The sequence below is a fragment of the Genypterus blacodes genome, unplaced genomic scaffold (assembly GCF_046128005.1).
Source record: "Genypterus blacodes isolate CSIRO-AG114 ecotype Tasmania unplaced genomic scaffold, CSIRO-AGI_Gbla_v1 ptg000003l_1, whole genome shotgun sequence".
In the NCBI taxonomy this organism is placed as follows: Eukaryota; Metazoa; Chordata; class Actinopteri; order Ophidiiformes; family Ophidiidae; genus Genypterus; species Genypterus blacodes.
The window spans coordinates 3,763,982-3,788,326 of NW_027466817.1; the positions used below are offsets into that span (position 1 = coordinate 3,763,982).

General features: G+C 42.4%; 2 protein-coding genes across 6 annotated transcripts; one reads left to right on the forward strand and one right to left on the reverse strand.

Annotated features, from left to right (window-relative positions):
- Positions 1-187: 187 nt before the first annotated feature.
- On the reverse strand, positions 188-5,425 carry LOC142993929 (uncharacterized). Of its 4 annotated transcripts, none has more exons than XM_076144510.1 (6): positions 5,237-5,425; positions 2,763-2,881; positions 1,863-2,189; positions 1,454-1,663; positions 1,312-1,340; positions 188-1,136 (listed from the first exon to the last, which is right to left on the reverse strand). In XM_076144510.1, the coding sequence occupies exons 2-6, from the start codon at positions 2,812-2,814 to the stop codon at positions 1,038-1,040; spliced, it is 717 nt and encodes a 238-aa protein (XP_076000625.1). In that variant the 5' UTR covers positions 2,815-2,881; positions 5,237-5,425; the 3' UTR covers positions 188-1,037. The 4 variants fall into 4 exon arrangements, with proteins under 4 accessions (XP_076000625.1, XP_076000606.1, XP_076000614.1 ...); XM_076144491.1 differs by lacking the exon at positions 5,237-5,425 and adding an exon at positions 2,966-3,142; XM_076144499.1 differs by lacking the exon at positions 5,237-5,425 and adding an exon at positions 2,966-3,033 and having other exon boundaries at positions 2,763-2,891.
- Positions 3,950-22,383, forward strand: blmh (bleomycin hydrolase). Of its 2 annotated transcripts, XM_076144478.1 has the most exons (13): positions 3,968-4,071; positions 4,249-4,314; positions 6,759-6,956; positions 7,667-7,776; positions 8,171-8,312; positions 8,534-8,622; positions 8,720-8,812; positions 14,873-15,028; positions 15,263-15,421; positions 15,538-15,605; positions 16,292-16,409; positions 16,735-16,801; positions 22,109-22,383. In XM_076144478.1, the coding sequence occupies exons 4-13, from the start codon at positions 7,699-7,701 to the stop codon at positions 22,255-22,257; spliced, it is 1,119 nt and encodes a 372-aa protein (XP_076000593.1). In that variant the 5' UTR covers positions 3,968-4,071; positions 4,249-4,314; positions 6,759-6,956; positions 7,667-7,698; the 3' UTR covers positions 22,258-22,383. The 2 variants fall into 2 exon arrangements, with proteins under 2 accessions (XP_076000584.1, XP_076000593.1); XM_076144469.1 differs by lacking the exon at positions 4,249-4,314 and having other exon boundaries at positions 3,950-4,071.
- The last annotated feature ends 1,962 nt before the right edge of the window (positions 22,384-24,345 follow it).

The following is a 24,345-nucleotide window of genomic DNA, read 5'->3' on the forward strand; positions in this document are numbered from 1 at the left end:
TGATCGAGATTAAGATTTATGTATTTAGTAGTAACACTGAGAATTCACTGAAGGGGGAAACGTTATCATGCATTAATCATCAAAACATCAGCAGAATAAATGTACAGGTTAATAAATGTGATCAAATTTCAAAAGTAAAAGCAACTAAATGAGAACAGACCTAATTGTTATAAGTTACTAAGCAAGCTTTGAGGATTTTCATACTTTATTATTCATGTACACAAACATATCACAGACTTCTACGAATATAATGATGAACTTGACATTTGACATTCTTGAAGTCAAAACGTTAAAAAACAGAAAATATCATAAACTTGTTTTTTGTGTTCTTCCTGTCCAGTCAGTGGACCCACGCCTTATGTTCACACACTTCCTCTCCCCTATGTGATGGACTTTTTTACTTCTTTATTTTTAAACGCAGGCTAGTTTCACATCATCTTCTGATGGAAAGAAACTATCCAACCCCAGCCTTTTTGGATCTCGTGTTTTGCACTGCAGGGCCCAATAACTTTTTTCCTGTTCTTCTCACACTGTGGTCATCATAAATGTTCACTATTTGAACAGATGTTCCACTTTGCTGGAGACAAGTTGATAGAGGAACAGCCAAAATATGGGGAAGCAGAAGAAAATGTCTGAATTGTCTGTCTTCTCCCACTTTAGTAGGATCAGATCAGGGTCAGAACCCAGATATAGATTTTGCCTTTACATATTTATAATACTCACACATTACTTGTCATTTCTGAATAGTTGATACAAAGTCACTCTCAATTATCCACACAACAGGAAGAGGATCAGTCCTGCCCCGCCTAATCAGATTTGAACACACCTTTGGATTCAAGTCAGATTACTATTTTGCCTACATGACTAACTGGCCCAATTTGTCACAAGTGAATTTCACACATGATTCATGTGAAGACTTGAACTGCTCAAGTGCTCTCCTGTATAGGGCTCCAATCCAAAGATTTTTATAATTAATTTTTGATGTGAATAGCCGTCAGCAGAGCCATCTGTCTGCCTGTACAGTTTCTTTCTCACAGTCATGACAACCTGAGGGATGAGTAGACAGTGGCATGTTCGCGCTCTGTGGTGGCTTGCTCCTGCTGTGGTGCATCATGGGAGATGGCTGCATACACCAGCTGTAACACAATGGAAATCACAAGATTAAAGAAGCACACACACACACACACACACACAGGGTTGTACACGCTAACTAGTAGACATTCAGGGCTAATCAGAGGAAACACACACTGTTAAGGTCACGGCAGAGAGCATCCTGTTGTGTGTGGAACTGGCATATAATTTAGTACCTACCTCTGCTTTCTGTCGGGACTTGGGTGTGGCTGCAAAATGCAAAAGAAAACACTTATGTCCAAAATATGAGGTATATGGAAACATCAAAAGATGTATTTTGAAATATTTAATCTGTTTTATATATGTACAAAGAAAGCTTTACCCTTATCAGTGGATCTTTTAGGTTTTTGTGGCACTGAGCTTCGAGGTAGAGGTAATGGAGTGTGAGACGTTTGGAGCTGGCGTGTTGCTCTGGGAAGTGGCTGACGCTTGACCTTTGACCTCATAAAATAGGCCAATCCCAGAATGACAGGCATACAAAGAATGGCACCAGTACAGATCAAAAGCCTGTGTAACACACTGCGAGTGGGTGCTGTTGAATGATAGGAGAAGACACAGATATTGAATGATATACAATGAATTTAATTTATGAATTTAAAATTTTAGTCATATTTAATGTAATGCATTCAAAATATGTAGCTTATCTTTTCTCTCTCTCTCTTACACAAACACACATGCGCACACAGACATGTACATTACGACATTTTGTGAAATATCTCGATTTCAAGTACCTGAAGTGACGTTCACAGACGTCACGTGTCCCTCAGCACTGTCCCCTCCACTCCATGTAATGCTGCAGCCATAAAAACCTTCATCTGATTGGTTGACATTTAAGATATTCAGATTGAGGCGGGTTTGGTTGGCCGAGAGTGTAACATTGCTAAGATGGTGCCTCGGAGTGGATTTAACGATTTGGGATCGATTTTTCCTCCAATCCCCTGTCCAAACTTCTCCACAATGCTCTACAACACAGGACAACAACAGCCTGCCCCCTGCTGGTACATATAATGTGTTACGTCTTGCCAGAACAGATCGGCTGCATTCTTCAGCATTGGAACCTAGATGAACAAATTGTGATTTCTTGTCAATCATTTTCAATAAAATAAAAAAAAAACTGGGAAAAATAGGGAAAAAATATCAACACAAGTGAAATTGTTTTGTTTCATTGCCGTAAGGAAAGATTAAAATGATATGCAATTATTGTGTAATAAAAATAATGATGACCTAAAAACCTTGTTAGATGTAATTATGTTCATCAATCATCACATTGGAATTAAGATCACTGAACTGAACCTGCAGCTGTACATATCATAATGTTGTTAGATTATAAAGAATTAACTACATTCATATGATTACATAGTTTTGGGTCAGTACAGTGAAAAAAGTAGATAAATTCCCCATTTAGACAGCAATGCGTTGATCTCTTTCATTTACATATGATCTGATTTTGGATTAACCTTCATTGCGCAATCTTGATCTCGCTGAGTTGAAGCAATGCCTTGTAACTGCATATTAAAAACTGTCAAACATTACCCAACAGGAAGTCCAGCTTGACTTTGTGACACACAGTATGTCACACATATCACACACAACATTTGTGGTGACAATTCAGAGCTTAAATTGTTACTTACCGGCAGAGAAAAAGCAGAGGCAGCTGAAAGCACTGAGGAAATAGCCATACATGTCCAAGTTTTTCCTCTTCTTCCTAGAGAGCTTTGTGCTGGGTCGGTCATGTCCTGATGTTGTGGTCCTGTAAAGCCCTTTGAGACATTAGATAAGATAATGCATTTGTTTTGACTGTGTCTGTGTGGAGTTGCCAGAATTTCAACACCACCTTTTGCTTCCTCTGGAAAGTTTGAGTTCACATGACACAGCTTGTTGAAGTGGCATCAGTGTTTGTTATGAAACCCCTACAGTTGGTATCCCAGTCTTTCAGACCCACTTTCGTTTTCACTTTTTTGGAATATGTTTACTCAATGTTGAACAATTTGGGAGGTTTTCCTGCCACAGTTCTTTATGGATACAGGAAGGACATGACAACAACCCCACCCCCCCACCCCCACTGGCCACACACACTAGTAGCGTGCTGACACATACATACAATTTACTAAAGTTAATAAATAGAAGCAGCCAGTTTCATGGACAAGCTGATTGATGAATATATTTCAAATCTGTTGTGATGCACTTTATATGATGTGTTTGTATTGTATAATGAAATGTTTGTCAATTCGCGTGTAGTGAAGTGTGTGTGTTCCTACAATCGCCTCCAAATTTACCAATTAATTCCCGCGTTTGCATAGGGTTAATTTACATACAATTTTTAGTTTTATTTATATCACCAAATTATAGTAGTGGGAGAAATGAATGGAGACAACCTAGTACCCCTGTAATGACGTCATGACATTGATCCAAAATGAATGGGTAGAGCTGGGGTGAAGGGGGTGAAATACCAGAAGAAAAGGTACAAATTCCCAATGGACTGTTTTCTCTCGTAACTGTGAACTAAGGTTCTGTTTTGTAACTGTAAATTCGGGTTTTGTTTTATAAACGTTAATCTGAAATTATATTGGGGCGCCATATCCGGTTGGGGTTTGTGTGCGCTCGTTTTCTACCTCACTGTATCCCTTAACCCTCTATTAAGACTTGTGGGAAAATAAAAACAAACGAGGAGAAAGAAACGAACTAGTGTAGTCTTATTTTGAGACTTGTGCAAATTATGAAATTATAATAGTTGACAGCCATATATGTCTACTTGGAACAGCAGGGAGTAACCTTCTGGTCCAAACTCCACCCAGCTGTTCCACCAGTGAGCGCCAGGAGGATATAACCGAACGCTCTCTGTAATCGCTCTGCCTGTGTGTGAGTGAGATAAACAAAGAGCCGGTGACTTTTTCTGGAAAACTGCAACGCTCTTCAAGCTATTTGGAACAATGGACACCGGTACGTGTGGTGTTCTGTTGCTCTGTTCACGTCCGTTTCTGTACCTCAACGCAACGTGTGTTTGTTTCTATCCAGCTGTTGAAATAGTTCAAAGAATGCTAACCGGCTAGCAGTTAGCATTCCTAGCCTTAGCATGCTTCTGCCTGCTAGCGTGACTTTACCATTATGTCCGACCAGGTTGACAGTTTATAACAGGAAATGAAATGGCCTAGAGAAGGGAACGGGAACAGAGCAGGAGAAACGGTCAGCTTACACACATTTGCTCTTTGGTGAATCGCTGTCATTCGCTACAGGAGGAGGATATGTGCCCTGTTAACCGCGGAAGCTAGCTATAGCTTGGAGTTGGGACATTTCACTCACAGGCTGTCAAACCTTTGAAAGTGAAAGTGATTCATATTGACTGAGATTTTGTGTTTTCGAAATGGTGACGTGGCCTTTATCATTCGATTGATATCATTGATTAACAGTATTCAAAGTCACGTTTCAGCAGCCTATAGTCTGGGGTTAGAAGGATATGTCTAGCTTTATTAAGTGAACAATGTGTAGTCCTTAATAGCTTATTAATGTTATATTGACCTTGTTCAGATTGTGTACTAAACTAGAAATTTAGACGCAACACTACAATTTGGAGCTGAAGTAGTCATTGAGCACTTAATTTCATTCATTTCAGTATCTTGTGTGACGACCATCTCTTTTACATTGACCAGATCAGTTGTTTGATTTAAACCTGTGAAATATTATCCCACTCTTAAGTACTTGTATGATGTTGATGGGTTTTGGTGGGAATGGGAACACGCTGTCGTTTGTGCCGGTCCACAGCACTCCAAACACGTTCATGTCTGGTGAGTATGCAGGTCATGGATCAACTGGGACATTTTCAGCTTGGAGGAATTGGGCGCTAATTCTTGCAACATGGGGACATGCATTGTCATGCCGAAACACGATGTCATTGTGTTGGATGAACAACACAGCACAAATCAGCCTCAGGATCTCATCATAATATCTCTGCATTCAACCCCTCAGGGATAAAATGCACTTGAGGTCACTGCCTATAGGATATGCCTGCCCATTCCATAACCCCACCACCACCACAAATGACTCTGTTCACGATGTTATCAGCAAATTGCTCACCCCTTTCTACATACCCACCATATACAATGCCTACCTTCTGCACTGTTCAGCTGAAATGGTGATTCATCTGTGAAGATTTCAGTTCCCTATCATGCCAGCGGCTATCAAAGGTGTGCCCTTTCTCACTCGCGCCGATTGTGACGCCTAACTGCAGACAAATCGAGACCTCGGCGAGGTCGGTGAGCACCCAGATTAGCCCCGCGGTGATTTCTGACAGCTTCTGCAGAAATTCTTTTTAGTTGTGTAAACCTCAGACAATCCTCTAGGTGAAGAAGCTGGATTGGGCGGTCCTAGGCTGGCGTGGTTACATGTGGTCAGCAGTTGGGAGACCTGTTGGATGAACTTCCATTATCTTTCCGAAACGAAGCTGAAGGCTGCTTACAGTGTCCAAATGAGCAACCGTCAGCATGCCATTTTCATAATCCCTTATCTCCTGCTGAACAAGTGAGAACTCTTTTTATTGTCCCTATCATAAGGGCCACCTGTGAAGTGATCATGGCTTCTAATCAGCACCTTGATATGCCACACCTGTGCAGGAGATGGCTAATCTTGACAAAGGAGATGTGCCTGTCTAACAGGGATATAACACATTTGAAGGACGAGTTTGAGAGAAACTAGATCTTGGAACGCGTAGAGCTTTGAGTATTATTTAAACAAATTGAAAATTGCAGCAAAACATAAAAGTGTAGTATTTATGTTTTTCTTCCATGTGTTTCATCCCAGCTGCTGCTTATGTCTAATCAGTGTTCATGTAAAGGATTTATGCCTTTAGGAGTCAATTATGATTTGCATGGAGCAGTGATAGACAATAAATGATTAGCTAAACCTAATCCTGTTATGTAACCAGAGATCATGGCTGCCTGTGCTTAGCTCCTCTACATAGCAAGCCACTGTGCTGATGCGTAACCTCAGCATTCATGCTTTCATTAATTTAATATGGTAGAGAGGAACAGAGCAACCGGTGTAACTTGGTTTTTCCATTGTTAGGGGTGTGTGTCCTGACATACCTGACACACACACCTCCTAACTGTTGAAATGTTGTTCACATTTCATTTGCCAAATAATCACCTGTCCACTCCTGTTCGTTGGGAGTGGAGCGGCTCTCCACTATGTTCCTCTCTTTCTCTTATGGGTTTATTACTTGAATCCAAATTGGTTTGACATCCTTAATGGAGAATTCTTTCTTGTAATATCAATGTGGAAAGGAGGGGTGTACAAGTCAGTTGTTGTATTTAGGATCTGCTGTAATTTTATCACTATTGATCAGCCACTATCCAGGCATTATTGTGACATCTGAGTGCATATGAGTGCTCATAGATTAATTTTATGGGGGAAACCTATATGCCTAAGGTGCACAGAAGACCCATGAGAACTGGAACACTCTTTCTAGCCATCCATCTGACTCTGTCTAGCTTTGAAAGGCTTCCTTTTATAATTTCACATTATTTTCTTTAAGTAATTGTATCTTCTTTAATCCTTCATTGGTGTTTTTCATCATAAATTCTTAAATGCTTTCTCCCACCCTTCCTTCTCTCTCTCCATCCTTGCCCTCATAGGTCTGAGTCAAGAGAAGGTAGCGGCCTTTGTCAAGCGGCTGCGAGCTGAGCCACGCTTCCTTTTGGCCCAAAATGTGTCGACATGCATTGACCCATTGGAGGTTTGTCTGCACCGGCAGACTGTCCAGGATACCCAGCACGTCTTTCAACATTCAATCCCCACAGAGGGCAAGCCTGTAACCAATCAGAAAAACTCAGGTAGGATATATCACTGTCAAGGACACAGGCATTCATACTTAAAATCCTACTTTCCTGTGGAAAAAGAAGACGGTGTCCTAGCCCCTTCCATGTTGGATTGCTTCCTCTGGATTTTTATTGTGTTAACAAGCAGCATTTAATTTCCTATCAGTCATAAATGGCCATTAAAAATCCCAAAAATGCCCTAAAAGCATATGCTGACAATGCATGACAAAGTCAGCTTTTTTCTGTGTGAGACATGGTACCACTCTGCTCACTGTGCGTTTGTAGCAGGCTGACATTTTTGTTGTTTAGTTCCAGACATGAAGTTGAAAGAATGGATAATTTCAGTATCCTCAACTAAATTCTGACTATTTTCCTAAGCAAGTTTTAAATCTCACGTTCCACCATTTCGGTATTTATCTTTTGATGGTAGAAACTGTAGAATCCAGCATTTGTAATTACATTCAAAAGCCCAAACTTTCAATTTAATTTCACTGCATTTCACTGCACACTTTTTGAATTTCGTTTGCTTGTATCTCTTGTGACTTAAATATTGTGCTGCAACGCAATTGAGAGCAGTAAATTGCTAAGTCAGCTGTGTCTTTAAAGCTACCTATAAAATGTTGCAGTTTCCACCTGTCATTACTATTGTTCTCTATACAAACATGTTTTAATTCCTTACCAGCCTGCTTAATTGTTTTGTTTTGACGTGTTCATTTCACTACCAGGGAGATGTTGGATCTTCTCGTGCCTCAACGTCATGCGACTTCCCTTCATGAAGAAGTTTAACGTAGAGGAGTTTGAGTTTAGTCAGTCCTATCTCTTTTTCTGGGACAAGGTAATTAATGTTTGAACCACACACCATATCATCTGTTTAGTCATCACTTTACACTCATAGGTGTGTGTGTGTGTGTGTGTGTGTGTGTGTGTGTGTGTGTGTGTGTGTGTGTGTGTGTGTGTGTGTGTGTGTGTGTGTGTGTGTGTGTGTGTGTGTGTGTGTGTGTGTGTGTGTGTGTGTGTGTGTGTGTGTGTGTGTGTGTGTGTGTGTGTGTGTGTGTGTGTGTGTGTGTGTGTGTGTGTTTAGTGCAAGTACTTAATTTGGCCATTCAATTTTGTTCACAGTGCATTACTACAAAAGTCAGTCATTGTCGAAATTGAACTCATTTGTTCATGACTCCTCTTTCTTTTTTTCTTTCTCTCTTTTTTCCACTTCCCTCCTTCCTTCTCGGCAGATTGAGAGGTGCTATTACTTCCTTCAGGCATGTGTGGAGACAGCACAGCGGAAGGAGCCTGTGGACGGACGCCTGGTCCAGTTCCTGCTCTCCAATCCAACCAATGATGGAGGACAGTGGGATATGCTAGTCAATCTCATTGGTTAGTTCACTTTATTCACACTATGATACAAAGTTGAACAAAGGACTAATGCTCAAATCTGAACACCTCAGTCCTTCTGTTTTTGAGTTAAGCACTTGTTAAACACACCACATAGTTCACTTGATATGTGCTGATAGATGAAGATGTAATGTTTTAACAGCAGCAAACACGAGTGCACCAACATTGTTCTAGTAGCTTGACGGATCGTTTTTAATTTCTAGAAAAGTATGGCGTCGTTCCAAAGAAATGCTTTCCAGAGTCGCACAGCTCCGAGGCCTCGCGCAGAATGAACGACATCCTCAATCACAAGGTGAAAACTATACAACTTTTTTCAAGCTGAGTCAGCTAGCTCGCCATATGTCTCGTACCAGGAATTCATACTGCCTGCTGTTGTCTGCCTTTTACAGCTGAGGGAATACTGCTTAAGACTGAGGAACATGGTGGCCAGCGACTCCACTAAAGCTGAGCTGTCTGATGCCTTGGACACCATGATAGAGGAGGTGAGGCTCTATGTTTTGGGGTAATTTAGGGTTTGAGACCCATCTGCTCTTGCCATATTCCATAACAGTTCCATTATGCCCTAAAAATCAATTAAAGTTATATAAGGCTATATTAGGACAGAGGTGAATTTTAAAAAGCTGCTGGTGTGTGATGGCAAATGCTCTGTTTAACACTGTAACATTGTTCTAGTTTTTGCCAGAAGAGGGGGCTGTCAAATAATATTAAGTTGAGAGCACAAATACCTTGTGACTTTTAAACAATCATGATAGATGGATGATGTACCTTTGATGGGTGTTAGAAAATGTTTGAATAATTTAAGCTTAGTGTGAGAAAAAGGTGAAATGTCTGAGGTCCAAAGTGTTCCTGGAACTAAAGTGAGAACTAAATCCTCCATTTTCAGTAGGAATTACAAAAATGGTTTTGTAGTGACGCTGTGGAGCATTTAAAGTAGATAGGAGATAGATTATATTTATAGTGTTTTATAGTTCAGATCCAGTACAGGTCAGTTTCACTGTGATTTCCAAAACCATTACTCATTGCCATTACTAGGTTTGCCAAGGTTTATAATTAATTGTATATTTATACAGTTCACTGCCCTTTACTAACAGTTGGAAAGCTGAACTGCACCTATTTACATGTTTATGCCCGAGTGTGTGCATAGTAGAAGTATATGAAGTAGTAAAGAATATTAGCATATGTTGTTGGGGAAATGTTTGCGTCACACTTCACAGTGGGCGACTGTTCCACAAACAACCTTGCTTTCAGAGAGTTAAGTGAGTGACCCGATTGACACTGCAGGGTGATGACAAAACTAATATCTAAACCAAAAACACCCTAAGAGAAAAGGTCAACATGGCACACGCACACACACGCACATACACGCACACACACGCACACACACGCACACACACGCACACACGAGTGCAGCAGAATACAATCATGTGGTATGGTGTGTTTTTGTGGCTTGGACAATTGGCTCCGCGTAGGCGAGTATGCACGCCCGTGTGCACGCTTCCTGTGTGTGAGAGTGTGTATGTGTTATACGTGGGGGCCGGTCAGTCAATCAGTCTCCCATTGAGACTGTTGCATACCACGCTGAGGTCTGCTACAGCAGTCTTTGTTGGCAGCTGTTTGGCTGTATTGTGCTGCCGGGCGCTTGCTTGTTTAAACAGTGGTGCGTTTCACAGTGCCCCCAGCATGGTTGCCCCCAGCTATCACCACACATACAAACACTGACTTGTACACAAAAAAACAGCTTATGCAATAGTTTGTCTGTTCCCTCTACACGTCAGGGTGTGGGGGCTTCAACTGTAGAATGCTTGTCACTTGTTTGTCCACCTGGAAGCAGTTTATTTTGTGAAATACAACTCTGTCTTGTCAAGCGGTGATGGAGGATTTGGTCATGGTAAATGAAGGATGATTGAACTATCTTCAGAGGATAAAGTGAAGACTATTCCATTTTAGCCTGGTCAGCTAATAACAATGCCAACAGGCAGTAGCCCTAATGAGAACACAGGGAACACGTTAAGCTTGCATCGGTGTGCATGATCATGGCCATGTGACCGCTCTCCTTCATCTGTCATTGTGCATATCTGCGTGGTTGAATGGTGTAGTAGTATCTATGTGGTCACGTGTGTTTGCAGCCCGCGGATGCCCATGTGTTTCTCGGGATCAAAGTGCCGTGTCAGTTCTACTTTGGCGTGTTTGAGGTGATTCTGTCCACTCTCCCTGCGTGGCGGCTGTGATTGCGCACTGGTCTTCGTCATCACCAGACCCCCACACACTCCGCATGACAGCCAACCAGGGTCAGCGTCTCTGCTTCCACTTCCTGTTCCCAGGGTGCACTTGATTTGTGTGTGTGTGTGTGTGTGTGTGTGTGTGTGTGTGTGTGTGTGTGTGTGTGTGTGTGTGTGTGTGTGTGTGTGTGTGTGTGTGTGTGTGTGTGTGTGTGTGTGTGTGTGTGTGTGTGTGTGTGTGTGTGTGTGTGTGTGTGTGTGTGTGTGTGTGTGTGTGTGTGTGTGTGTGTGTGTGCCATGGGTTAGGAGTATTAGCCAAAATATAGGTATGTCACATTTATTTGAAAACACCTCTGCGATGGAAGCGGAACCCATTTTGACCTGCGACCACAGTAAGCAGAGTAGTACTACTATGCTACAGCAGTTTTTCTGTTTGGATGACAGTATCCATGTGCTGTATTATTAAGGCAGAGAGGATTAGTCTGTTCAGGTTCAAAGGCAGGCGTTCTCTTTCATGCCGTATCTGGTGTGTGTCTTCTGTCCTCTTCTCACTTCCATAGAGAAGTAAGCAAAATATACACACACCGATACATAGACATTCACTGGTAACTGCACATGCATGTACAGTACATCACACACATGCACACACACACACGCGTACACACACGCGTACACACACACACACACGCATGCGTACACACACCCAGATGGTATCCCTCACGCCACAACCGTACCACTTCCATGCTCCATTACGTCATGGAATCAGAAACAGCATGTGCTGCTCCGGTCTTGGCTCCGACCACATGAAGAGTGATTCCTAAGACAAGTCTAATTTATGAGACGGCCGTCAACTCGCACAGGGACTTACAGGCTCAGTGCTGGCTATCGGCTCGGCCCATTTGTAATTTGAAATGGATGTGTGTTTCTCGTTTCTGTATATGTGCCGTCGTTACAGACGCGGACCGGATAGCCTCGCCAGTTCTGAGTCGTGCACTTGCCAGTTCTTGTAATTTCCTCTGTTGCTATAATTTAACAATGACCACATTTGTTGCATGTTTAAAAAGCATTAAGGTTTAATCAAAACATAGTTCATTTTTATCCAAACTGTTTGCATGGTGTCATTTGCTTATACTCACAAGTCCAGCTTCTAGAACGGAGAACTTTGTTTCAGTTTAGCTTTAACGGGGGTGTAGTTATTTATTCAAGTGTCTCAAATCAAATTGGCCAGTTAAACATGAATGTCTTTACTTTTTAGAATTATTTGTCCTTAAAGGTAAAATTCCTGATAGCCTCCTTTTGTAAGCAAACCTTTATGTAGACACACAAGCGGTCTATGTCCTGTTTATCTCTTTGACATGTGTTTTAATAACCCTTCTGGGATCAGAATGGCAGAATTCTTTGCAATGAGAAATAAAAGAACTAAAAGAATTAGACAGAGTAACACTGGATCGGTTACAGTATAATTTCTCAACCAGGTTTTTTCCTCCCTACATTACATACACGAGTTTCCGCAGTTGTAGTGTTCTACGCTCCACATGAGAGAACCAAACCGAAGGTGTTGTGCTCGTGTGTTTGGCTCCCTCCTTAGTCTTGGGTGATTTGTTTGTACGATATCTGTCCGCATGTTTATTTGTTTTCCACTTGCCAGGATCTCAACACTGGAGCGCAGATGCTATCAAATGTTATCCTCGCAGTAAATCAGTTAATTGTTTATAGCAAGACACGCAAACGTCTTATATCTGCTAGCAGACGCACACATTTGCCAGTGGAATCGCATTAATCTATAATTTATTGTTGTTGTTAGTTATCGTGTTTGTCGTTAATCGCAACCTGATATCAGTGAGCTTTCTCTAAACAAAGTCGACAGACCCCAATCCTGTCACCAGTTGATGGTCTTGGAACTCAGCATCCATGGCTGAATGAAGTCGTTCAGATTTCATAAATTAATTTGTCTGTTATGGACCATAAGATTTAGACAAAAAAAAGAAAAGGAAAGCACAAATTTGAGGTTGCCTTGATTTACTCTGGCGTTGTAATACAATCAATATATTTTACTTGTTTTTTGGTTTGTTTTTTTAGACCTCAGTCACTGTTTTTGCCTGCTAAACAGTTCAGATTTTTATTGCAGTCCGCCTTGGGGGAGGAGGATGTATTATGAACTGTGCTGACTGCCACAAATACCTCAGCAGAACAAGAAAAGTGGCAACGTGATGCTTATTGAAAAGGATTTTGGATAAAACCTTTTAGTGTAGCATTGTGGTAATGTTTATAATAAGTATTATTTGACTTGCAAGTGTATGTTTGTTTCACTCTCGTCACCCTTTCTCTCAACTTCTTTCTGTCTCCCTCTCTCCCGTCCTGTTGTTCTTGTGTCTGTCACGGAGGTGGCAGGTGTTTCAATATTGATCCTTCTCTCGTGTCACTGTTGTTGTTTATTCCCTCTCTGTCGCCCCAGCCTTGCCCTTACACACTATTTATTTGATTTCTCTGAGTGGGCAGAGGGCTGACCTGGCATCAAGGGAGACACACATGTCTCGGGGGGGATGTGGAAGAAGAGCTGGACAGAGGTTGGAAGTTTAAAGGCACCAAGAAGAGCAAAGTTATTCTTGGAAGAAGGTGGGGGGAAGAAGAAACAGTGCAGGGTCAAGGGGTTACCGACATCGTCTTGGGCATCTGAGCAAACACAGACCAGACAAGGGGATGGGCACCTTGGCATTTAGTCTTGCCTATAGTAGTCTAAACAAAGCAGTTGAGTCGGGAGAGAGGGGTTTTTGGGGGGGATGAGAGGTTGAACAGATGCCTTTGTTGACTCGGTGCATATGTGTAAATTTGTGTGTCTGTGCTTTTGTGACTTCATGCATTTGTGTGATGATGGGGATTGTGGAGGATTGGGATTGTATAAACAAGTCCGAAATGGTTTAAGTATGTGCTTGTTGCAGGGTTTACCTTTTGCATTGCAGACCGGATTCAGAAAGCTCAGTGTTCAGGAATGTTGCCTTTACGTTAGGACAGTTCATATTTGTTGACTGTGAGCTGATCATTCTTGCTGGCAGCAGCTAGTTAATGTGTGCAGGTCAGGTTTACGGCCCTGAATATTTGGTTGAGGCAAATAAGTCGGTCTAGATGTCTGTCACTGTTCACACACTGCCAGAATGTTATCTAGCTTTTCGTCGAAGGCTGGGCCAATAATCCAGTCCTATATTCACCTAGAGATGAGTTTCATTCGTCTGGACTTTAGTGGAAAGTCAGAAGAATAGACTCCTCAAACCTTTTTGACATTACCATCCATCCACTAAACAGGAACAATTCTCCCACCGTACTCACTGCTGGAGGCTGACAGCAAATGCGTGTCTGCTTATTCTCAAACCAATGTATTCCTGTTTAGCTGCATTTCTTTATCTACCATCAACACTGATTCTCAATTTCTCAGGACCCGCTAATCATGTTTGATAGGAAGCATTTGCAGATTTTGAGCATGAATTCTTGGAGGAGTGGAGAATGGGACAGGTAAAACGCAAGCGGGGGGAATTCCTTAGATAGCTGTATCAGAGGTTGTTAGGTCCTGATTTAAGACGGCCCGGTCCACACAACCAGATTTAGCCCACAGGAACTCGGTCTGAACTTCAGCCCCGCAGGAAAACATACATGGAAGGAGGGGGAAAGGGTGTGGAGTGTAAATGTGGAGATTTCTGAGGAAAATAGTAGCCAAAGTTGGATGGGATGAGAACGTTCTACGTTGATGGATGGCAGCAGCAGCTGAGGGGGTTAAGTGAAGGGACATACTGTAAAGAAGATAACTGAGACATTGTATTTGTAAACTTCCACAAAGTCCCCCATAGCTACGGAGTAAAGCTGTCACTGTTCACTTAGACTTAGAGCTATTACATCCTTTTACCGGAAGAGACGATGTGATACCATACATGTAATGAGGAGGCAGTGGCAGTTTGCTCCCCCCTCTGCGAAGGGTGGTAATGTAATGTAAGTCGCTTTGGATAAAAGCGTCTGCTAAAATGATCGTAATGTAAAAAGAGAATATTGCTTAAATGTAATCATGGCATAATAACCCTGGTGTGCAGTCCCATTGTTGCGTCTATGCAATTGTACGCTGCTGTACTCTTTTCACCGTTTCAACTCTGAGCTTGTAACACAATGATTGACGACTACTATCAGCTTTTCGTGGATTTGTTTGGCTTAAGAGTTGGCAGAGGTTTATCCATAGCGTATATTTACGCAGGTCAAGATTACATCAATGTTCCAAACAGAAGTCATGAAAACATATGAGCACTGTCAGGTTCGTAAACGAAAATGGTGTCTTCTACTCAGGTGTTCCGGGTGGCCAGTGTGTGTCTAGGCAGCCCCCCTGACTCCATCTGCTGGGAGTACAGGGACAAGGACAAGAACTTCCATCGCATTGGACCCCTCACACCCCAGGAGTTCTACAGCGAACATGTCAAACCTCTGTACAACATCCGGGACAAGGTACACGCACACACGCACGCACGCACGCACGCACGCACGCATGCACGCACGCACGCACGCACGCACGCACGCACGCACGCACGCACGCACGCACGCACGCACGCACGCACGCACGCACACACACACACAGAGAGAGAGAAATGCAACAAATAGTCTCTCTTGAGCATCCACTGCCGATGCCCACTGAGAAGCGACGCCGCGTCTGAGATTGACTGACTGAATTTGTGTCCATAGATCTGCCTCGTGAATGACCCTCGACCCCAGAATCCATTCGGGAAGCTGTACAGTGTTGAGTTCCTGGGAAACATGGTGGGGGGTCGCAGCACCCAGTACAACAATCAGCCCATCCAGCTTCTGAAAAAGGCTGCGGCTGATTCCATCAAGGAGGGCGAGGTAGGCTGGGATAAATGGCTGTAACTCCTCGCCTCTTTTGAGTGTGTGTCCCTGTGTGAAGAACAACTCCATAACTCTGACCAGAGCTGCTGTTTCTCTCTCTGAACTCATCTTAGGCGGTGTGGTTTGGTTGTGACGTTGGGAAACATTTCCATGGAAAACTGGGCATTAATGATATGAATGTGTGAGTATAAATTAGACACACGTGTTCTGTGCACATTGGTGCTTCGGGTGCCGTCATCATACTGGTTACAAAAACATGGATTAAGCCTTTATTAAGTACTTCACCTCCACACCATGCGCAGGTCAAATTCCATCCAGGATTGTACTTTCAAGTGACTTTGGAACATTTTGCCATTGTTTTGGTCTTAGTTGATTTAAGTATGCGCCTTGTGGTTCAACTGGAGGGGTGAATGAATGAATAGATGGAGGTATTAGAGCTGTTTACACTCTTGACCAAAGGCTGCTATCCAAGTGGCTCTAAATATAAGGAGGTTAATTGTTATCATGATTAGTTGTCTCTCAATGTACAGTTTAAAAGCTGTGCGATTGCAGTGTTGGCTGGAATTCAGCACTGACTGATTGATTGATGGTTTACTCAGAAGAAGAGTATTAAATGTTCTAAACCACGAGATGAAATAAAAGTCTAGGGCACTTTGTTGGCTAGTTCAAATATGAAATCGTTCAACAATGGAGTGTGATTTCAAAGGCGTCCAACAAGTTAACCTTCATTATTCCATACGAGACATCTCCCAGCTGCCATCATTAGGTGTTGAGCTCGGCGCCATGTAGAGTCTGAACCACCGAGACAGCCATATATGTTTATTGTGTGTACTGTATGTGTGTGTGTGTGTGTGTGTGTGTGTACAGGTTCAACCATGAGCTTGTGTTTGGAGTTTCAGTCAAGAATCTTTCTAAGGCGGAGAGACTGATTTTTGGGGACTCTCTGATGACGCACGCCATGATCCTCACTGCTGTCACGGACAAGGTATGCACACACGCGCAAACACACACACAGGTTTGCTGAAATGAATATACTCTATTTACATATTGTCACTTTGAGTGTTGTATGCATAATGGCAGCTAAACCCATGCATGTATACATACACATACAAGCACACACACGCTGATACAAATTCAGTTTCCGAGGGTTTATTGCATCAGTGCCTCGCTTTATGTTTACTCCATTTTAATCGGCTGAAGTTTATCAAAGTACAGTTAGTTTCCCACTTTTTTAAATAATCCCAGCTGACATCTGTCTCTAATTTCCCTCTCTCTTACTCTTATCTTCCATCACCTTCTCTTCCTCTCAGGATGGGAAGGAAGGCCAAGAGAAGTGGAGGGTAGAAAACTCCTGGGGTGATGATCGTGGAAACAAAGGTAACCACATCAGATCTTTGGTATTTTGAAAAATGGTGCTTTATGGGGATTTTGTCACGTTTAAACTCTGGTTTAAGCTCAACTGATTGAACTTCTATATTAACCCCAACACCTCATTCATCACTGCTTCTTTAGCTGGTTTGTATTGAACCTCTCTCATTCCCAACATCTCTACATGTGGTTGGCTCATTAAGTAACAAACTCGTACAAGTTTTAGATTTGTAAAAGAGATAGGATAGTCCCTTATTCTTCCCATATTTTCAAAAAAACATTTTGTAAACATGAATCTAAGAAACTGCATTCTACATTGTGGTAACACAGCTGCGTGATTAATGTTTGGATGGGTTTCTGGTTTGATTGAGATTATTTTGAAATAGAACTAGTCCATGATTTTGCCCTTCACACACTGTACAGTGTGTAACATTACCTGTGTGGGTCACTTCTGTTTGTTACACCGAAAGACCAAGATGCAATACATGACATGATTTCTTATACAGTCAAAAGTAAACAAGTAGGGATTGGATGGTTCCCGGGCGTCAGAGGCGCCTCTGGGTGTCCGCTCCCAGTCACAACACAGAGATACACAGGCGCCTCTCCCGACCCAGGGCCGCAGAGTGCCACAACAAACACAATGAAAGCTTAAACAACCTCCAGGTTTATGTGGAAAAGCTGGAGGCCCAAGTCACACATCACTATGTTCATCACACTGCAGGATTGGTTTGATTAATTGGTTTGATTGGTTATTAAATGTCGGTGATTATATATTTATATATGATTAATTTAAACACATTTGATTGGTTATTGATACATACACACAGATAGTTATTTTCCCACAACATTACCAAAGCTTGAACTGTGACACCACTGGAAACCCGGCCAGAGCAGAATTCCAAGGCTGATTCAGGAGCTGAGGAGTAATTCCAGTTAAATTCAGGAGGTTAAGAGTTCAGCACGGCGTATCACAAAAAAATACTATGATCTCGCATTGCAAAGAAGTGTTGTGATTATCATTATGACCGACCAACTGTCATAATAAACGGATCACCAGCTGGATGTTTGTCTGTAGTAAACACACACACACACACACACACACACACACACACACACACAGACACGGAGAGGCAAACTGACAGACAGATAAGCTGCACAGTTCCTGCCTGCGTCTCTCTTACAGATTCAGACAAGCTCAGTCATCCATACAGAATTCAAATGTGTAAAAAAATTAACAAATCTTAGCCTGATATCGTGGACATGTCAACACTGAACGGAAATCCTCTTCTTTAAAACTCAAACTAATATTTTTTTGCATTAAAAGAAAGGATTTAGTGGTGAATGGCCTTTAAACTTGAACATACAAGGTGGAAGTGAAATGATAAGAACCTCCTTTTGTGAGAATCACTGTAGACCAAAAACATCAAACATAGTTGAAAGTCCACTTTGACCTTGGCATGTGCCCTAAGACTCTTTCACTTCCTCCTCACAGCTGTGTGTAGCATGATAATCCATCATCTTCCTGTTTGTGTCTATTAAATCAAGAAGAGGGTTACATGGAAAGATCCCCCTCTGCTGCTGCCTTATGAACTTATAATTGGCTGTATCCTGCCGCATGCACACATATAGAGACTCTCTAGCTCGCTCTCTCTCTCTCTCTCTCACACACACACACAGTTACTGTCAGGAACTTTCTGTGTTTGAGCTCAGTGCCTCCTGTGACCAGTTGCATAACCATGATTGTAGAAATATCCAAACCTTAGACGGATCTCATTGTGTACAGTCAGATTTGTGTTCACTAGGTTTTAGCGGTCACAGTGTTTAATGTTTTGGATAGTTTTTTTGGGGTTTTTTCTTATACCACAAATTGTAAATGAGTTTAACAGTCTGTGTCAGTTTTAGATTAGCTACCAGTAAGTACTTTTGAGGCACCAGAGAAAATGTAGACATCTGTCATAGTCTTAACAAATGCTGGCTTTCATGTCACTGCTGGATTCATTTTTATGCAGGACACAGGCGGTTCTGTGCGTACCTCCGCCCGCGCTCCCCTCTCTTCCCTGCTCTACCTCTAACCCACCCACCGACCTAACCTTCTGTGTTCTCCCCTCAATCCTCTTCACGCTGCTCCTTCATCACTTTCTCCTATCCTTCCTCCCTCTTCTCGTCTCTTCCCATCTAGGGGCCTGACATTCCACTGGAGATCGTAGGAGAGTATTTCAGACCATTCATGCATTCTCTTGCAACACACACATACAGTTCTGTATATACACACAGACACACACTCACAATATTTGCTAGAACCCGCAAGCCATAGTGACTGTTGGGGAAAACCCCCTCGGTCAAAGCAAATGAGTTTCACGCATATCTTATTCCATAAACATCAGCAGATGGGGAAGGCCGTGGCCCCAAGTTCGTCCACAGCCAAATTCATAACCTTTTTGAGAACAAAGGTTTGAACGAACTCTGAAAAGTGGATATCGTTTTTGGATTCGGCAGGGCTGTGTTTGCTTTACAAATTAAGACGGGGAAAACGGTATAAAGGAGACCTGAATGGAATAGGAATGAAGTGAAGCGCCATAGGTAGAATCAAAAAGAGAACGAAACGTGTGAGAAGTTGACAATGCTGGAAAGGCAGCAGAGGGAAGAAAGGGGAGGAATTGGACTCGGAGCAGCTACGGAGCTGAGGCAAAGGGTGAAGTGTGTTTATAAAGCTTAATGCCTCCCCCCAGGCCTTTTTAATATTCCATCTGACCCCGAAAGAGTCTCTCAGGAGAGTTTTTAACTTTCTATTGCTTCCATCTTTAAACCCTAACACAGCCTCTGTTGTGGCACGGTGCAATCCACAGTGCATACTTTTACACCCTTTCAGACAAACTGTTTGGCAATGTCCGGAGAGATTTATTTTTAACTGGATAGGACACTTAGTCTGAGGTGGACTCCTTAAATTTTGTTATGAGTTGTAGTTAAGCTTTTTACGAGCCTCACATTTCAGGAGAGAACTAGGCGATATGATTCCCCAGTGTCCAATCACATGTGTAGAGTGGATTAGATGGTATTGCCATTGGAATGGAGCTCGGTAATAGAAATACAGAAAAGATGTCTCATACGTTTTAAGTATGATCATAAATCCCTCCCAATATTTTGCACCCTTTGAGATCTGTCCTCTTTGGGTCGTTCTCTGTTTCCCATGGAATTCACTCTCACATCAATGCACTGGAGAAAGTTTCATTCTCAAACAGTAGACTTGTCGTAGTACCTTTTGAAATTAAAGCCGCTTGATGATCTTCTGTCCTCACTGAATAAGGCTGCTTCAAGTGAGACAGTGACTAAAAGCTTTTCTAGTTTAGGATCTCCATGTCTCACTCCACTTCTCTTGCTGTAGAGAGATTTATCTGATCTTCACGGCCCTCGTTGGCCAGCTTGGATGTTTGCTCAGGACTTTGTCGTAGTCCTGGACGGTCGAATGCTGCCGACGTTCCTTTAAACTCAGAGCAGATCTCTCTGTTCTAAGAGGGGATAGTGGGCCGATCCCTGAAAACAAATAATGACGCTCTACACACACACACACACACACACACACACACACACACACACACACACACACACACACACACACACACACACACACACACACACACACACACACACATATATATACACACACAGCAACATGCCACCCAACACGCAATTTCCAGGAAGGTCACATGAACAGACGCACATACCACACAGAAAACCAGGCAAGATGCCATCGGACCATTGCGTACTTGGAAGAAGACGCACACACACATACAGACGCAACCCCGATACTTTGTTTTGAACTGTAGCACGTTCTTGTGGTCGCCCTGACATCTTCGATAAGTCAACTCGTCAGTGGGAGGGATGCTCGCGTTTACTCCAAAGAGGAGAAAGCAAGCAGGAATAAAATATATTCACTGGACGACCTAGTTGCTATTTCTGGTTACACAAACTGAGGCATAACAAACAAGACGCCTCACTCTCTCCTCCGGTTCCCATGCTGCTCTCCATGTGTCGTAATACTTGATTTTCGCTTTGTCTCCACTTTTAATCTCTGTCCTTTGCATAACACACACACTCACACTTTCACATTGTACTTATTGCAGTACGCACCATCACGCCACAATCCCTCAGTGTAAGGCGTTGTTGCTCTTTCATAGGTAACTCCAGATTTAACCACAGATGTACCCTGCACACCCTGTTGAGCTTTATCAGGGTGTTGTGCAGAGGTGATAGCAGATAGATAGTTGAATTCATGCAGCGACGCATGCACTGGGTGGAGGATTGTCGGGTGGGGGAGCCTCCTCTTCCTCCACCCTCGCGCCTGTTGAAACAATGGACTTTATTGCGCTGATAAAGAGCACTTTAAAGAAAGGAAAACATGCCTGCACATAGACAAATCACGTCTGACCATTCTGTTGAAATATTAGTAGCAGCTCTCCCTACTCCTCCCTCTTCAGGGGGAAAGAGGAAGCAGGGTAATAGTTTTAATGAGTGACACGATGTGATTAAAGTATTTATTTTTGCTATGTGTAGGTGTTGTGCGTTCTGCCAGCCAACACAGTGAATTTGGCCTTTTTGACATTTTCCCATTATTCCAGTAAAGACAGTGTACTTAAAGGCTAGACCGCTTTCCTTTAGGGAACAAAGGCAAAATGATAATAAACGAATCACACCATGTGACGTTGAAAGTCTTTTAATTACCAGTGCGACAATCTCATTTCAGATCTATAAAACTGTAAGAAAAAGTCACATCTGCCTTCGTGTATTTGGATTAATTGTTGTCTTTAGAATATTGATGATGAATACACTGCACATCCCCGAAAACTGTTTGCCCTAAAGGGTTCTTTTGCCTTTGTCCAACCTCTTTGTGATTCCAGTCATCATCATCATCATCATCATTAAAAGTAGAACATTGCAGTACCCAAAAATGAAATGAAGACAGATTTCTGGCTTCCACGTCCGGCAACTGATTGGACAACTTTGCCTAAAGCAGATTTAGTGAACTTCTGCAGAGACACTGACCGGCTATTTACTGTTATTATGCAGACCGTAGACTGATTACCTTTTCTGTTTCTGTTTATCGTGCCTGGATTCAATTCAGGCCCGAGTCTCTTTTGATCAGTCAAATAAGCTTGTCCCATGACCTGAAGTTCATTGAGGTCAGAAAATGACAAAATGACAATGCTGAATCAAAATCTACCAACTGAGGGCAGTGATTTGTTGTATGGAACAATGATGTTGTGGATTCTCTGCACAGACTTACAGTTGATTGCTGTTCTTCCCTCTCTGTGCTTCTAGGCTACCTGGTCATGACTGACGAATGGTTCTCCGAGTACGTGTACGAGGTGGTGGTAGACAAGAAGTACCTTTCCTCTGAAGTCCTGGAGGTGATGCAACAGGAGCCCACTGTACTTCCTGCCTGGGATCCAATGGGATCCCTGGCTTAACCCCAGAAATCCAGGTTTTAGTCCTAAGCTCTGGTCCCACTCCTTAGCCGCTTTTACCTCTTCCCACGCCCTATTCCACATCGACCTGTTCTTCTAGACAAAATAATAAAGATGTTTTTTACTCGACTGCCTGTTTATCTTGTCTACATTTATTTCTCCCCAAAAGTGGAATTTATAGCGACAGCACCTTCTTATGTGTATTTCTGTGTTTCCTGGGGGGTGAAATGGATGTTTGGCACTGAATATATAAGCTGGAGTAGGTTTATTGGAACATAAACACACTTTTCATTTTGAGTTGAGGCCCGTCAGTGGGGCAGTTTAATTTACTAGGCTGCTCCACAACCAGGAAGAGAAGAGGAGCATAACTGCAATCTCAACAGAACCTATGGTACACTGGTCAAAGGCCGTTTAGTGCTCTGCTGTCCTCTTTGACACCAGAACACTGACCAGATTTATGCATCTTGGAATAACACTTCCAGAATTTCCAATAACACAATCGTCCCACCCCTTCCCCTTTTAATGCAACAATGCAAGGTCGGTCAGAAAAGCAGGACCTGGGTCTGGGTCCACATTTTCATGTCTTTTGTCTTTAAAACCCCTGATACGCTATCAAGGAATGTTAATAGCAGGAAGAAGTCAAACCTCAACAATACGCGTGCAGAACCACAACAATACGTACTGTAAAAGACTTAATGCTTCCTGCACAGACTCTGCCTTCACTCCCTCACTTTTCCTACTGAAAAACACTCCTGTAAGGGTAAAGCTGGCGGTCAGTCAGCTGAGTTATTGCAGTTCAACCTCTGCAGCATGGCTCTTATGGCAGGGAGCCTATTTGGGACACTGACTGAAGCAGATTAAGAGGCCGGGGTTTTTTAGGCAGGGGTTGAAAACATCTCCTTCGAGAGTATGTCTAGTAGCTGTGTGTGTGTGTGTGTGTGTGTGAAAGAGTGTTTGATTGAGAGTGAGTGCTGACCGATACAATATCACCTTCACCACTCAAAAACAGCAAAGAGCAAAGAACCCAAGCGAACATGTGTAGAGAGGCACTGGCAACATAAACCAAAGCAAAACAACATAGTAGTGTTATATTGATAAGAGGAAGGTCCACCTGTAGTGACGCCCAGTAATGAAGCAAGAATTGCAACACACCTGCAGTCCCTTGCTAACCTGTGAACGTCACACTCCTGACACACTCAGCCTGGCATAAACCACCACAGATAGTGAATAATCAGGATAATATGGAGATAGGTTACATAGTAAGTTAGGTGTGTGTGTGTGTGTGTGTAGACATACTGTACCTTGGATTGTCCGAAACTTGCAAACCAGGACTGATCCCACTGACCTGAGCTGCGTTCAAAAACAAATCTGAAACTGGAAAATCAAACTGGACAAGGAGAGAGTTCTGAAGCGGTGGGATGCGTCTGGCCACAGGAGGATCAGCTAGAAAGGTAAGACATGTTTTGCAGATTAGAAATCATGTCAGTGAGCCACGAGGGGAAGAAATGGAGGGAAATGTTCAATCAACATTTCATGGTTGCAATTTCAATAAATCACATTCATATTAACACAGTGCTTGAATATTATACTCTACTTGGTGAATTCCAACTAATTATTACCAAAGATTGGGACATGTCCAACCACACAACTTTTAGTACATTTTTTAAGAATGCACTTGCTATATGGGGTAGCTAGATGGTGCTATGACAACTGAATGTTGACAGATGAATAAACAGATAACATGGCCAACATTTTAATCATTAGAAATCATCCCTCAGAGAAATTGTATTTTCTTTCATTTGGATGGGGAACGGAATGTTTATTTAAAAAAAAAAGACAGTTTGAAACATGAATGGGAATAAACATCTTTTGAAAATGTAAACAGTACAGACAGCACAGTACCTCATGTATGTTTGCACAGTGACGTTTGCACAGGTTGCTTTATACCTTATGTCAATGTGGTTACAACTCAAGGTAAAGCTTTAAGGGAACATTGTCCTATTGTCTTTGAATGCCTCTTGTGTTATTATTTGGCTAATCTAATTTTTTGACCCACAGCTGCTAATGTAAACAGTTGCTTTTAACTGTAGC

Bases quoted from the DNA above. Each gene is read 5' to 3' on its own strand.
- LOC142993929 (XM_076144491.1), bottom strand. From the start codon at position 3,021: ATGCCACTTCAACAAGCTGTGTCATGTGAACTCAAACTTTCCAGAGGA. The intron at 2,882-2,965 runs GTGGTGTTGAAA...AGGGCTTTACAG, and splicing joins CTTTCCAGAGGAAGCAAAAG to GACCACAACATCAGGACATG. The intron at 1,137-1,311 runs GTAGGTACTAAA...ATTGTGTTACAG, and splicing joins AGTCCCGACAGAAAGCAGAG to CTGGTGTATGCAGCCATCTC.
- blmh (XM_076144469.1), top strand. The intron at 15,422-15,537 runs GTAGGCTGGGAT...AACTCATCTTAG, and splicing joins ATTCCATCAAGGAGGGCGAG to GCGGTGTGGTTTGGTTGTGA. The intron at 16,410-16,734 runs GTATGCACACAC...TCTTCCTCTCAG, and splicing joins TCACTGCTGTCACGGACAAG to GATGGGAAGGAAGGCCAAGA.